Raw genomic sequence first — 14,502 nt, forward strand, 5'->3', positions numbered from 1 at the left:
TCAGTTCTATCTAGAAGCACACCTTACACAGGATTTCTGGCCCTTGCTGCAGAGCTAGGCACTACACTGATTGAGTTGGTCTTTCACTGCATCAGATGTATAGCTCAGGTTGTACAACTTGACTAGGAGCACTTCTTCTCAAAATGCAAGTGTCAGAAAACCAAGCCTCACCAGGGCAGGTACCCAGCAGCACCAGTCTGAGTGCCCTGCCAGCTCATAGCATTGGCTCTGTGGCTGTCAGTAAACTAGAACCAAATGCAGCTGCCCCAGTTCTGGTCCAGGAAGGTCTTCAAGGAACCATCGGGGACCTCAAAGCCAAGAGAAGGTTATTCTATGGTTCACATTTTCTGGTAGGTAATTTAAGCATGTGAGAATTCTATTGGCAAACCTCTAGCTATTTATAATGCAGTAGAATCAATTGGTATTAAAGCTGTATCCTGCTGTCAGTTAAGGATGTGTACTAAGGGGCGTACTGAAATGGTTCAAATATTAAGAGGAATCACACAAAACCAATGCAAAGCTTCATTCTATCCTGTGCTAACAGTTCTGTAATGGGTACACAGGAAACAGATTTTCCAGTTCACTATGTACTTAGTGGCAAGAAACTGACGAGCAGGGTCCCACGGTGCCATTGTGACAGTGAATATAATTCCTGCCACCATAAGAAGCTTGCTCAAAGCTTAGAATCACAGAGAACGTGGGTTTTTTTGTTAATGTTATGATACATGGCTGGTGAAGGACTTTTGAACTGCAATTAATTACTGCTGAAGGAATAGCTTGACTTCAGGAGCTGGGAACATTTCCAGGACTCTGCTGTTAAGCCCAGTGTACGAGCAGAACTAGGTCAGACAAACCTGCTCAAACCATAAGCAAAATGTGATGGTGGAAATGTGCCAGCAGCCCTTCCTTGTCTCTAGACAAACAGCTCATGGGATTTTTTAATGTCTTTATGAGAAAAATACAGGTAGTGGAAGGGGGGCATGTAAGGTGATGCGTGCAAGGGGTGAATACCAGCCCCCTCTCAGGGAATTTTTCCCAGGATCTTTGCACAGGCTGCAGTGCAGTGCAAGCAAGCCACAGGAGCCCTGTCTCTGCAAAGACACTCTTTCACAGCCAAAATGTGAGTAGTTACCACTGAGCCGTTAATCAGCTCAGAGACACAGTAAATCCCATCAGTTTTTGTGGCTACCATATCCTAGATTACAGCTGGTGGCCCCTGTAGGGATTGCTCCTTGATTCTGATCCCCAGTTCAGCACTGGGAATGTGGTACCATTTATAGAGCATGCGGGTTATCCCATGAAGGAGTTTTTCACATTGGAAAGCAAAAGGACTGGAATTACTGTGCCAGGCAAGATTTTGGAGGACACGTTCTAAATGAAGGCTATTGCAAGTTATGCTGATGTCAAATATGTCCAGGCATAAATACCATCAAAAGAACTAAAAGGCTGAGGGACGTGGGCTTTTTTCTTCTTGTAGAGGAGAAGGCTCCATGGGAGACCTTGCTGCAGCATTCCAGTTCATCTCTGTGTTTCAAGTTAGTATCTAAAATGTGCAGTCTGTCACCTGGGCTCCATGTTAAGCAGTACTGGGTTAGCCACTTTTATGGGGTTGAGCTCTGTAGGATAAGATGCATGCGGTCTTCACTGGCAAGTGGGCATGTGGTTCTGATTTCTCTCATCCTCAGAACAAAATAAATGCTTGCAGTCACAGGAAGACTGTGAAGACTCCTTTGCTATCTTATTTTCTGGGAAGGGACAGGGGAGCACAAGGGTGGATAGCCAGGAAGACTCATGCAGCTCTTTAGGCCTTCAGTAGTGGAACCCAAAGTGCTTCAGCAAAACCTCCATGTTTTGTTTTTTTTATTATTATCCCTGCATAAAATCAGCAGTGTGTTTGAAAGCTCAAAGGTAACAGCTGAGCCTACAATTTTCCCTAGCATTTAAAGCTCTGTCAGCATATACACCACTGAAGTGAGATCTGAGCACAACATGGAATTATGTGGTGAATCAAATATTGATTCCCTGTCAACAAATGTGACAACAGGAACAAACTCAAACACTTTCAGAGTAATCATATTTAGCCACGATAAGAGCTCAATAAAGTGATGACAGCTCAACAGAGTGCTGAGTATCCTGGAACTGGGATGTGAGGCTGTCACTGAACCCATCCTGGTATAAAACTCAAGACATTAATGGAGCCCTGACTCAATAGCATTGGATATATAACATGCCATTGAACAAATCTTTTACAAGTCTATGCTGTAAGATAGAGGCCATTATCTGCCTGAGCAAAGCTACAGCACAACTCCAGATTGATGTCCTTGATTTAATGCAGATATTGGTGTAAATCAGCTAGTTTTACAATAAAAACTTGTGTAGCAGATACGTAAAGGGATGCTACTTGATGTTGTGAGGCATCTGATTCCTGCTCCGACCTTCAGAAATGCAGGTTGCTTTTGCCATCCCATCTTCTTTTTTTTTTTTTCAAGAAGATTTGATACAGAATAGCATCTTCCCAGTTATGGCAGGAACACCGAGGGATGAGCTAGTGCTTTGCAAAATGCTTGTTGTTGCTACCCCATAATTAGTATTGTTTGAACTAGTTGGCAATTATCCTAGAATAGATTTCACACGCTGTAAATGAGGTTAATTCATTAGTTACATTTGTTTCAAAGCCTCCTGAGCAATCTAATCACTCTGTAATAGTAACTGACTAACCCAAATCTTCACCCAGTAAAATAACAGAACTTATTACCAGAGGACGCTTAACCTATTTAAGTTTCATACTGACATCTCACTGCAGAATATGACAAAAATAATTCTGGAAAATGTGGTGCTTCCAGATCTGCTTTCTGTTTGGTTTTGATTTCAGTTTTTACAGCAACATTGGTGTTAGTAGGCATGATGATGCCTCTCTAACACCTTATCTCCCATACTTTCCCTGTGTATTAAAAGCAACATTGCTCACGCCAACAGTCATTAAATGAACAGAGAGAGGGTATAAGACCACGAGCAAGCTATGAAGCTGTCTGAGTTAACTGAAGTGTTGCTTGTGGCTATGAGCTAGAATTCTCTTAGAGCCACTCACCCTTGGTTGATCCAGGAGTTCCCATGTTCTCCATTCATCAGCAAATCCCCTTTCCACTGGTTCTGCTGACAAGCCTCTGTCTTTATTTGTGATACCTGAGTGTGTGCACGTTAAATCCTGTTACAGACCAGGTCAGGATGCTTCAGCTCCTTTCAGTGAACCTTTCAGCTCCTGGTTTAATAAGCAGCTAGTAGTAGCCCTGCCTAATGCTCCCATCTTCCATCATGCTGTGACAGAGCATTAGAGTAGCAGTGTTCAAACAAAATTCCATGAGGATTGTTCACTAGATGTACGTAAATATCAGTTTAAAGGATTGTGAACTCAATTTATAACTTCTCTGCGGAGGTTTCCTGCAATTGCACTTTCATGAAGGTCTCACTGCTGCTTGTTTTTACTGACACGTTTGGACTCCTTTCCAAAGCAAAACTTAACTGTCCACAAGTTTTAAGACCAAGTTTAATCGCACCTCCTCAAATTTTTTCCTACTTTTTTTTTTTGTAGACTGCAGGGAATAGAATGAAGTGGATAAACATGGTTATCTGAGAGGAGTGAGGTCTGTTGGGTACGTTGATTCAGTGCTGCTTCCCACTTAATTACTTCAAGGAATGACAATGCTGAAATCATAATGGAACCATACACTTTATCCTTCTGTAGTCACAGCAATGAGCGGATTTGTCAGATAGGGAGGAGGAGTAGGAGGCTGCCACAGATGGCACTCATTTATGTACCTAACCACAAAGCCAGCTCTGTGGCAGTGTGGTGCAATGGGAAGACCGTTCTTGCATTCATTTATAGTCAAGTCCACTCAGACTGAGTTGTTTCCTGCATCTTAGACTACCGTACATTGTAGAGCTGGAAGAACACAGGGAGTGTGGCAGAAATGGTCAGCCTCACATTCAACAGAAGCTGCTGTCTCACTCCTTGCTTTCTGGAAACACCAGGAGATAAGAGGTAATGCTTCTGCTGCAGAACCTGATAGAAGGAAGAAAATGAGAGTGTTACAGGTTTCGTTTAGTGGCTTTCTGCAAACCATTAACTTATTTGAATGGCTTAAAGTAAATGAAAACCAAAATCCCCTTACGTATAACAGGTTTTTAATTCTCATTGGAATCACATGTAGTGCTCACAAGTCAAAGCAGTGACTGTATCCTACTTGCAGTTTATGCTGTCCACTCGGGAGTTTCCTAACAGGATTCTAAAACAAAACCAAGGAAACTAACGAGGAATATACTGATCTCTATTAAGAAAAAGGAGGGAAGAGAACACAGGTATCTATGAACATATGCACTCTCTCTGTCAGCTATTTAAGTGAGCAGAAGACAACTTGTGCAGCAAGTCAATGCTGAGAAAGCTTTAGTCAGTCAGCTTGAATTCAAGGCTTCCCTGTCTGGGAATCAGAATGAGAAAACTGGCAGTGTGTGATGGTCTGAGGGGAACCAAGTTTAATTTGGTAGCTGAAGCCATCAGCTCACTGGTTGTCCAAATTCAAATTTCAAAGACAAAATAATTTGATTTTTTTTTTTTTTATGTAGATCAAAGGATTTGGTAAGTGTTCTCTGCTTTAAGAAACCTTCACCTCTTCTGTCCCTAAGCTGTAACTGGCGCTTAAGGATTACTCAAGAGGAGGAATATTTTTATGAATATGAAGGAGCTAGTTGCAAGCATCATAACGAAGCAATTATATCATGAAAAGAATCATAGAACCACAGAATTATTCCGGTTGTAAATGACCCTTATGATGCCCAAGGCCAAATCCAACCCACCCCTGCCATGCCCACTGCCCGCATTCCTCATTGCCACATCACTGCTGTCCTTGAAACACTTAACAGCTCTGCAAGGCCAGAGTTTCATGCGCAAATATTGACGGTCTGCTCAAGCACTTGTGGAAAAAAGCAGGTCAGTTATAGACATTATTACAAAAAAGACAGGGATCTCCTGGAAAGAGCCCAGTAGAAGGGAGTAAAGACAATAAAGGACCTGGAGCACCTCCCCTGTGAGGTGCTGGGGCTGTTCAGCCTTGAAAAGTGAAGAGTCGAGAGGGGATCTGATCCACGTCTATAAATATCTGAGGAGCAGGAGGCAAAGGGATGAGGAAGGCCTCTTAGCGGTGTGCGGCGATAGGATGAGGGGTAACGGCCGTGAAGCGGCACGCAGGAAGCTGTGCGCGGGAACTTCTTTTTCCCTGCCTTTCTTTACCAGAACTGGACGCAGCGCTGCAGATGGAGCCCAGAGCAGGCAGACTCGCTTTCTGCCCTGCGATACGCTGAGCTTGGGGCTGCCTACATTGCCCACATCGCTCCGCGGCGGGCACGTCGGGCGTGCGGGGCGGGGACAGGCAGCGGGGCTGCGCGGTGAGGTAACGCGTGAACGTCGGGAGAAAGACGTAGGGGGCGGCGGAGCGAGAGGGGGTGGAGGGGGACCGGCTATCCGCGGCTGGCGAGGCTGGGAGGGGAGTTGGAGCCGTCCCACCCCGCCGCCGTCCATGGGGCCGGGGGCTGCGGGCTCGCCCTCGCCCTGCCCCGCCGCCGTGAAGTGACAGCGGGCGGGGCGGCCCCGGAGCCCCTCGGTGGGCGCTGGGGGGGTCTGTCCGCGGCTAGGGGAGAGAGGGAAAGGAAAAGAAAGGGGGACCATGAACTACCAGCAGCAGCTGGCCAACTCGGCAGCCATCCGCGCCGAGATCCAGCGCTTCGAGTCGGTGCACCCCAACATCTACTCCATCTACGAGCTGCTGGAGCGCGTCGAGGAGCCCGTGCTGCAGAACCAGATCCGCGAGCATGTCATCGCCATCGAGGGTGAGTCGGGGCCCTGCAGCCCCGAGTTGTTGGGATGTGTGCCCCGGGTGGGTCCTGCGGTGCTGAGTTCTGGTTCCGTGGGGGTCGGTCGGGTAAACGAGGATGGTTCGCAGAGCGGTGGGAGAGACAGCGGGTCTGGGAGACAACAGGCTCGCGAGCGTGGCTTTGGCTGTGCCCGTCCCCGAAGGAGCGCTGCAGATGGCCGGTGTGCGAAATAAATCGACCCTGTGGCAAAGGGCAGGTAGAAAGAGTAAACAGCGTTGGCTGGGAGCACGTGTTTTAGGGAGAAATGCGTGTTGTTTGGCATAGCAGTGCGTTGAGAAGTAGCCTGCTGCTTCTTCGGAAGGGATTCAGGCTAGCAGGGGACGATGCGCAGCGTCTGAAATGGAGAGCTGGTTAAAGCGATCTTGGTTTGTTGGCCTGTCTTGTCCTTAGAGCATATGCCGTGAAAAAGTGGCTGAGATTGTTGCTTGAAGCTTTATTCATGCAGCTGGTAAGCAGCGCAGCACGAACAAACAGACAGCGTGGTATTAAACATTAATACCGTCAACAACGTTTTGTGGAGGGGGGGGAGGGGGCAGCAATCCTCTTTAGCATCACACACAGCGGGTCAGCAGAGCTGGCAGTGCCTGTCACACATTGAGGAGCCGAGCCACGCTGGGACCAGGCGGTCGCTGGAGGTTTATGCACGTTGCCTTTGTACTTTTACTTCCCAGAAGCGTTGGTGTGTGGCTGTCAGCTCCGTCCTTCTCCTATTTCCAGCTCCTCCGTGAAACTTTGTATTGTGGGATGCACAACACAGGCATCGCTGTTCCTTTTGTAGTATCCGTACTGTTTGGGTTTCTGTGGGATAAATGATGTCCTTAACCCCCCCCCCCAAAAAAAAAAAAAAAGAAAAAAAAAAAGAAAAAAAAAGTGTTTAGTGGTGACTAATACATGTTCGTGTGCTTTTAAATGTGCAGAGGACACAATGGTGCAGCCAGGTTTGTGTTCAAGTGGGAGGAGGATGTGAAGCACTGTGTGTAGCTATCTTCACAGCATGTGACTGCTGTCAGCCTTGTCATGTATCAGTGATTTGTTACCTAACTGTAACTTGGTTCCTTTGTCAGTCCAAGAGGCTTAAAAACCAAAATAGCAGTCTGCAAATGTGTTTCGGAGGCAACGCTGATGAGTAAAATTTTCGTAGACAATTTGCTGTCGAACTTGCGTTGTACACTGAGTCATGGAACCAGTGGATCTGATTCATGGGGAAGATTTATCTAGAAAAAGTGTCTGCTTTAAATCTCTTTTTTTTTTTCTTCTTCTGGTTTTGTTCTGAGAGCTCTTTGAGTGACTCTGAGTGCTTACAAATGGCACGTATTCAAAAAACAAGCCCCCCAGAACCAGCCTCACTCTTGGGTTGTAACTTCACCAAGTTGTATGTTGTGCTCAACCTCTTTGTTACTGCATGAGGGATGAACTTGGAAGTTAGGATTTGTTTTTGCAGCTCAGCAAGGACTTCCAGGCCAGACTTGTGTGTTGCAGTGGTGGTTCCCAAACAGTGCAAAGCCCTTTGAGCTCAGAGCATTCCACTTTTTGCACTGATAGTGAGGAGCTGTGGTGTAGCTGGCATGGGCTGAGATGAGAAAATATATAAAGTGCTGAAACAGTTTTTTCCAGTGGGGGGAAAAAAAAAGCCCATACCCTTTAAAGAATGTAGCCTCATTAGTTCAGGCTGCTTTAAACTATTAACTCCGACCAGCATATGCTCCTTGATCAGCTCAAGTAATACTTCACTGCTTGAGAGATGTTTTACAGATCTGGAGGAGAGCATACTTCGAATCTAAAGCAGTTTGAGGCTCTACTGATGAAGGAAAGGCACTATTACTTATTTACAGCCTTTCTTCTTCATCGCAGAGTGTCATGGATTTCCCTAGCCTTCCATTTAAAAAGAATAAAGAAGGGTTTCATTGGCAGTGCAAACTCCTTTCTAGGATTTGAGCTCTATTAGAGGAGCTGACTATTCCTAAACTGGGTCCTGAGGGGACACCTGGATTCTTTCCTTGTGTTATTCTGACTTAGGTGTGATAATTGCTAAGAGCATTTATGAAGTGTGGGACCACTTCACTAGTTTTTCCACGCATAGAAGTTCTGAAAGCAGTAACTTTCAGGTTCTTGCATTTCAGAGCTGCAGAATCAAACTGAAAAACACGCTTCAGTTTTCTTTGTATGACATTTATAATAAGCAGTTGATGAGTTTTAGATGCTGTCATTTGGGCTGTTGCCTTTAGGGAAAGCTGTCTTCGTGTGTTCTGTGGTTTGTGAGCTTAATTCCACAAATAGATGCATCAACTCTTGGTCAGTGCATGGTGCTGCTTATATCAAGTGTGTAGTGTGCTTAATGTGGTTTCTTTTTTCTCTCCATTCTTAAACAAACACAGGAATAGACTTCAGCAGGCTTTGGATTGACAGAAACCTCTTGGATTTTCAAGATATTGCATTCCTAGCTCGTGCTTGCAGATGTGTAAGGGTACATAGCAGGCAGGGAGCAACAACAGGGGCTGATGCTTTCACAAAGAGACTAGTGCTGCGTTGTGAAGTTTGAGAGTCATGCAAAACCAAAGAGAGGAAGCAAAGTGGTTTGAGAAATTAATTTCTAATCCTTTGTGAGAGGCTCTTGAAACAACTGAAGTGTCAATACTTGGCTGAGAGTCCATAAAAACACTTTTGCTGATATACCCGTTACTAACAGATACCGATACCTCGGGTGTTGAGCAGGGATAGTTTGCATCCCTTTTAGATGGGCTTGCCACTGTGTAAACAGATCCTACAGCAGTATGGGGTTTGAGCAGATCTCTCTAACTAGAGAGAGGGCAAGTCGTGTCTCAGATCTCTGCTACTAAAACAAAACCTCAGCGACCAGACTCGAGATAACTGGTTTGAGCGCGCCCTGAAAATGATTTGGAGATCTCCTCTGTGGTCTGTGGGTTGTGAGTGGTTGTTTTTCTTGAGGCTTTTTTGGGGGGATTGTTGCTTTGAAACTTCAGGATGTCATACCAAGCAGTATTCAGCCAGGAAGAGCTGTATTCCAGAAACTTCTGCTTATTTTCCTGTTAAATAAATGATGTTTTGAGAATGCTGCTTTGAGTAGTGAATTATGGTTATTAAATATTTCCCTTTGTGTTAGGGGGAAGACAACATCTGTGCACATGGAAGTGACTTGCTCAGAGCAGGGCAGAGCTGTTGATGCATCACATTGGGGAGCAGGTGCAGGGAAATGGAAGGAGTCAATCATTCTTTGTCTTGAAAATAGAGAAACTTAGAGTGGAGTGGAAACTCCCGAAGTATATGTGCATCTGAAGCATCACTTGGGGGGCTGGACTCGATGATCTCTAGAGGTCCCTTCCAAGCCCTACAGTTCTGTGATCTGCTGCTGACTGATGTGGGACTCCAGTCTGGTTTTGTTACCTGTCAAGGCCATGCTTTCCTTGGAGCCTTCTGACTTTGTGGTATCAAGAGCTGGAACTGCCCATGGCTGTGGTGGAGTCCCCATCACCAGAGGTGTCTGAGAGATGTATGGATGTAGCACTTGGGGGTGGGGACACATGGCTTGGTGGTGGGATTCAGTAGGTCAGACTGATGATTGGACTTGGTGATCTAGGAGGTGTTTTCTAACCTAGATAGCACCGTGATTCTGATTATTCGTTGAAAATACGGGCTCTTTTCTCAACTTGCTAACTTTGTGATAAGGAGAGGTGAATTGCTGCTGTAAAGTCTACTCTCTTTAATAAATCAAGCCTTCCTGCAGGGATATGAATAGTTGGTGGGAAGCTGCCAAGGCTTGTACTACAATCAGCTTTAGCTAAGAGCTGTAGCAAAGCTGCAACTTGAAAACAATTACAGTCATGCTAAAAACTAAATACCACTCACTGCTTTTACTTAGCTGTTTTGTTGAAAAAGACTTATGGGGTCTTGTATCTATGGATCTCCATGCAAGCAAATAATTAAGCCTCAGGAAGAGAGTATTATATGAGACAATGGCACCCTTAAACCCTCAGTAGCACTCACACTGTTCAAGAGCTTTTATTGTTGTGACTTTTAAAACTATGAATCACTCCATGGGAATTGAAAGTGATAAAAGTAACGCTCCAAACATTCCAATAAATGATACAAAATCACTTTGAGTGGAAGCTAAAACATTTAAAAATGGTTTTGGAGGCTGATTGTGACACGAGGGTAACTTCTTGAGATGGTGTCTGGGGAACAGTTTCACAGCACAGCAGTCTTTTTTTTTCAGATTTGTGCGAGAAAAGGCAAGTGCTTTTTTTTGTTGTTGTTGTTCTGGGGGATTAAATTAATGTGATTAAATCAGATGAATCAGATGTAGGGAATCTGGTGAGACTGCACCTCTAATATTGTGTTCAGTTTTGGCCTCTCAGTGCAGGAAGGATGGGTTTGAGTTGCTCAAGCGTGCACGGAGAAGGTCTGTGAAGCTGATGGAGGGGCTGAAAAACAGCACCTATTTTGGGGAATGATGGAGTTTGGGAAGAGGTAAAGAGGTAAAGAACTTTTCCAAACCTCAGCAATATTCAGTTTTCTACTACATTGTTCAACAGGGAATTTCTGTCTCTAGCAATAAGTACATGATTGTAGTGGGAATGCCAAGTCCTGGCCTGAAGCAGTGATGGAGCACCTGGTGGGAAGGCAGGGCCAACCCAGGGGAGCTCAGCTGCATGCAGTGTAGCTGAGTGATGGAAGAGGTGGGGCCAGGATCCACCCCTTCCCAGACCTCATTTAAAGGTTGGCAGTGGGGGTGAGGGGATCTTGCAGGAGATCCCTGCCTACCTGAGGCCTTTCAAAGGTAAGCAGTTTTTCTTCCTTTGTGTCTGCATCCCCAGCTGCTGCATTTGAGCTTATCCTCACTTGCTGCAGCCTGGGACTTTGCTACCCTGCAGTTATTGCTGTGGTTTCCATTGCATTTTAGTGTTATCCCAATATTGAGCCTTTTTGCTGTCCTGTAAAATGTCACATTTAAATGTGATGAGAAGATAAAGTTCAGCTGTGTTTGTAAACACTCCAGCCTGCGAGCAGAGTGTGAGGAATAGTTTTTGGAGTGAAAAGATTAAACTCAATTTAAAGGATCCTTGTGATTAACGTTAGAAATAAGGTAACAAGGTGGTCTCACTTCTGCACATTTGAGCTACCCTGGGAATGTGACATGATAGAAAATTCCTCGTACATTTCTAGTGGCACAGAGGAAATGGGCACTGTTGGATTCCCTTGCTGGTAGCATGCCTGCTGTGGTGCAGATGGCAATCCAAAGCTTTCTGGAAGTGCTTAGTGTCTATTTAAAATAAATTAAATATGGAAGCAGATGCATTATTTAACATACTGAACTAGATTAATGCCTTTTCAGGGTCCTGACTATTGCCACACCTGGAGCTTATCTGGTGCCACAAAGGAAGGGTTATGAAGGTGATATGCAGAGTTAGAAATGCACTAACTTGGTGGGTTTTCTGTTTTCTTCCCTCCCCTGTTGCTTTAGTGAACTGCTTGTAGAAGCAAGTAGGAAAACACAGGGTGGATATGAGTGAGCTCTGTAATTTGTCTTGTTTAGCAGCTTTGTTTGCTTACACAGTCGGATAATGAATGTAAGCCTAATCATTAGACAGCTATTTTATTTGCTAATTTCCCCTCTTTTACTTTAGAAAAATACAGGCAAGGGAAGTGACTATACTACTGGAATTGAATGTGTAGCTTTAGCTGTATTGCAGCGTGTCTGTGGGCTTTTTATTTGTTTATGAGAAGCTTCAGACTCTTATTGAATGGTGGTGGTTAGTTCTTTTTTTGTTTGTTTTTTGCATTATTTTGAAGGACTGTTTACAGCCTGGACCAAATCTGTTTGACATGGTTGAATGTAAAACCTGGAGTGAAACCCACTTTGCTTTTAACTTGGTAGTGCTTATATTCTCTGTTAAACTCAACTAATCCTGCTAGTATATTTTCTATGAATTTTTACCTCTGTCTGTACACTTTGCATCTTGAACACGTGCCCAGCTGGCCAAGAAGGCTGATGGCATCCCAGCTTGTGTCACAAACCACGTGGCCAGCAGCAGGATGGTTAGGAGACATACGGATGTGGGAGTGAGGAATGTGTGCTAGTGATGGGACTTGAGAAGTGGGATTGATGGTTGGTGATCTTGAAGTTCTTTTGTTGTAGATCACTCTGATTCTGTTTCCCAGTAACGTAACCAGAAGGAGGAAGGTGGTTGTCCTTGCAGAATTCTGTAGCATGTTATAACCAGAGAATGTATGATTTTTCTTATTTCCACTTAGTGTGCTCAGAAGAAAATCCAGGAAGCCTTTTAGGTATCTCAGCAACTGTCTTCTCTAGGGGAAATATGCTAAAAGCATGGCACTGGCTGCCAAGGCAGCGCTCATTTACATGTATGCCACTTATCTTCCCAAGTTTTTGTAGCTGAGTTAACTAATTGTGAACCAAAAGTGGTGAACCTTGGCTGGGTGGCCAAGAAGGCCTGGTTGTGTCAGCACTAGTGCAGCATTGGGCCCCTCACTGTAAGGAAGACATTGAGGACCTGGAGTGTGTCCTGAGAAGCTGTGCTGGGTCTGGAGCACTGGGATTATGGGGAGTGTCTGAGGGAGCTGAGGTTGATCAGTGTGGATAAGCGGAGGCTCAGAGGGGACCTTATCACTCTCTAGAGCTGCCTGAAAGGAGGCTGTGGTGGTGAGGTGGAGGTTGGCCTGGTCAGCAATCCAAAAAACACATCACAGGTTCTTAAATGAGATGACTGGTGTATGCATTTGTACTAGTTAATATTGAAAACAAGTGTAGCAGACAGACTCACGAGACAAATTAGACTTCAGCTGCCTTATCCAGATATATTACATTTTTGGAAGACAACTTGTATGCAGAATAGTAGTTCTTAGATAACTGCAGTGTGGTACTGGACAGCAGATGTCGTTTCTCATTAATGACACACGGAAGTAGTTGCCTTTGAGTGCAGAATTGCCTGTATTGTCATCAGAGTGTAATAAGAATGAATCTGGTGATTTTAGGATGAAGCCTCTGTAGCAAAAGTTACACGTCCCACTATGACCTTCCACTGCTGCAGTTGCCATCTTCTGTGCACTTAATATGTTATTTTTGAGATGCATAATTGATGATACTAAGACCTTCTCTGAGTTTGTAAGTGAGATACAAAGGGATGTTTCAGATGTTATCTGAAAGTGCTTGACTCTTTGAGGCATCTATTTAATGCGGTGGGGTTACCCTGGGATGGAGGATAGGCTCTCAGCTCTTTGCAGTGCTTGTCCTGAAGGGCAGATGGATCTAACTGGCAATTTAATATTTGCACTAGGATAGAAAATGATCTAAAAAGGTAGTGGTGAGTGGCTCTCTGTGCAGATGATACTGAGTTTGGCTGTGAAGCGGGGGCTATTATGATGACTGTTGTTAAAACTACATGAATGGTAAGAGCACAAAATTGGTCATGGAGAGGGACAAAAAAGCACACACCAACCTTGCACATGATGACAATATAGGGAAATAATATTCCTCTCCTTTTGTGGAGATAAACCCAATGATGCAGTGGAGTTTTTCCTATTTGTCTTCCTTTGTAGCTTTTATATGAGAATGTTGTTAGTATCTTCAGTGTACCCTCAAGTCTTACAGAGGGGTTCTTTCTTTCCCTCCCATGAGGGAAGCCTCTGGAGGATTTCAGTTTGGAATTGAAAGACCTCTGTGGGTTTCTGGGCAAGCATAGGATGCTAACAATGCAAAGCTGCTTTGCCTTATATGAAGCTGTCCAAGTTGCCAATGTTACTGATGTCCTCAAGATACCAGGAGGACCTTCAGCTGTGTTTACAGCTTTCCTACAGATGCTTATCATCTTCCTGTGTCAATTCTCTTGCTTTGGTGTGCATCTACAGGCTCACCATTGACAATGAGTACTTGAAAGGAGGTTGTGGAAAGCTGTTCCTGCACCCTGTTGGTATCTCATCGGTGTCATTACTTTCTGATGCAAAAGAAGATTCTGATTTTAACCTGTATTAACTAATCTTCAAAAATGCCTCACTGGTATTTATACCTGCTGGGGAAGGGAGAGGAGGTGGGAAGTGATGTGTATTAATCCGCTAACAGTGCTAGCTGGGTTAGAGGCACAAATATTTACAGTTGTCCCCTGCCTTGGGAAGTTCATAATGCCATTTCAAGCTGGAATTTTAGCCAATATCAGGAGACCAACATAACATAGAGTGTTTTGCATGTACATAGAGACAGACTTTCTCTGGGAATGCTTCACTTACTGGGACATCTTCCTTCCTACGCAATAGAGTGGATTCAGTTAGAGGGTTGCTCCAAATCCAAGTTAGAGTTCAACTCCAAATGACTGTATGAAAGCAATCAAAATAAAGCATTACATGTTGTTGAAACCTGGTCAGTGTAAGGCAGAAACCACCAGCTGCTGAATGCCTACTCGGTGTGGTCCGTTTTAGTCACGTCAGGGAAAGTGCTTTTAAGGCATCCTCAGTTCAAGCTGTTTAAACAACCTCAGCAAGTCTTTCTGTCCCTTTTTCCAACTTGTCTACTTGCATGCTCTGTGTAGTGAAGATAGAATACGTATG

At 44.6% G+C, this 14,502-nt stretch overlaps 1 protein-coding gene across 3 annotated transcripts in view; it reads left to right on the forward strand.

Moving 5' to 3' along the window:
• The first annotated feature begins 5,507 nt into the window (after positions 1-5,507).
• Positions 5,508-14,502, forward strand: part of AGAP1 (ArfGAP with GTPase domain, ankyrin repeat and PH domain 1) — a 236,199-nt gene continuing 227,204 nt past the window's right edge. For all 3 annotated transcript variants that reach the window (XM_065750749.1, XM_065750750.1, XM_065750751.1), the window contains exon 1: positions 5,508-5,880. In XM_065750749.1, coding sequence (XP_065606821.1) covers positions 5,718-5,880 — 163 coding nt within the window. In that variant the 5' untranslated portion in view covers positions 5,508-5,717. The remainder of the gene's footprint in view (positions 5,881-14,502) is intronic.

This window comes from Cyrtonyx montezumae, unplaced genomic scaffold (genome assembly GCF_038088225.1).
Source record: "Cyrtonyx montezumae isolate F1298 unplaced genomic scaffold, pur_monq_1.0 scaffold_7, whole genome shotgun sequence".
NCBI classification, from domain to species: Eukaryota; Metazoa; Chordata; class Aves; order Galliformes; family Odontophoridae; genus Cyrtonyx; species Cyrtonyx montezumae.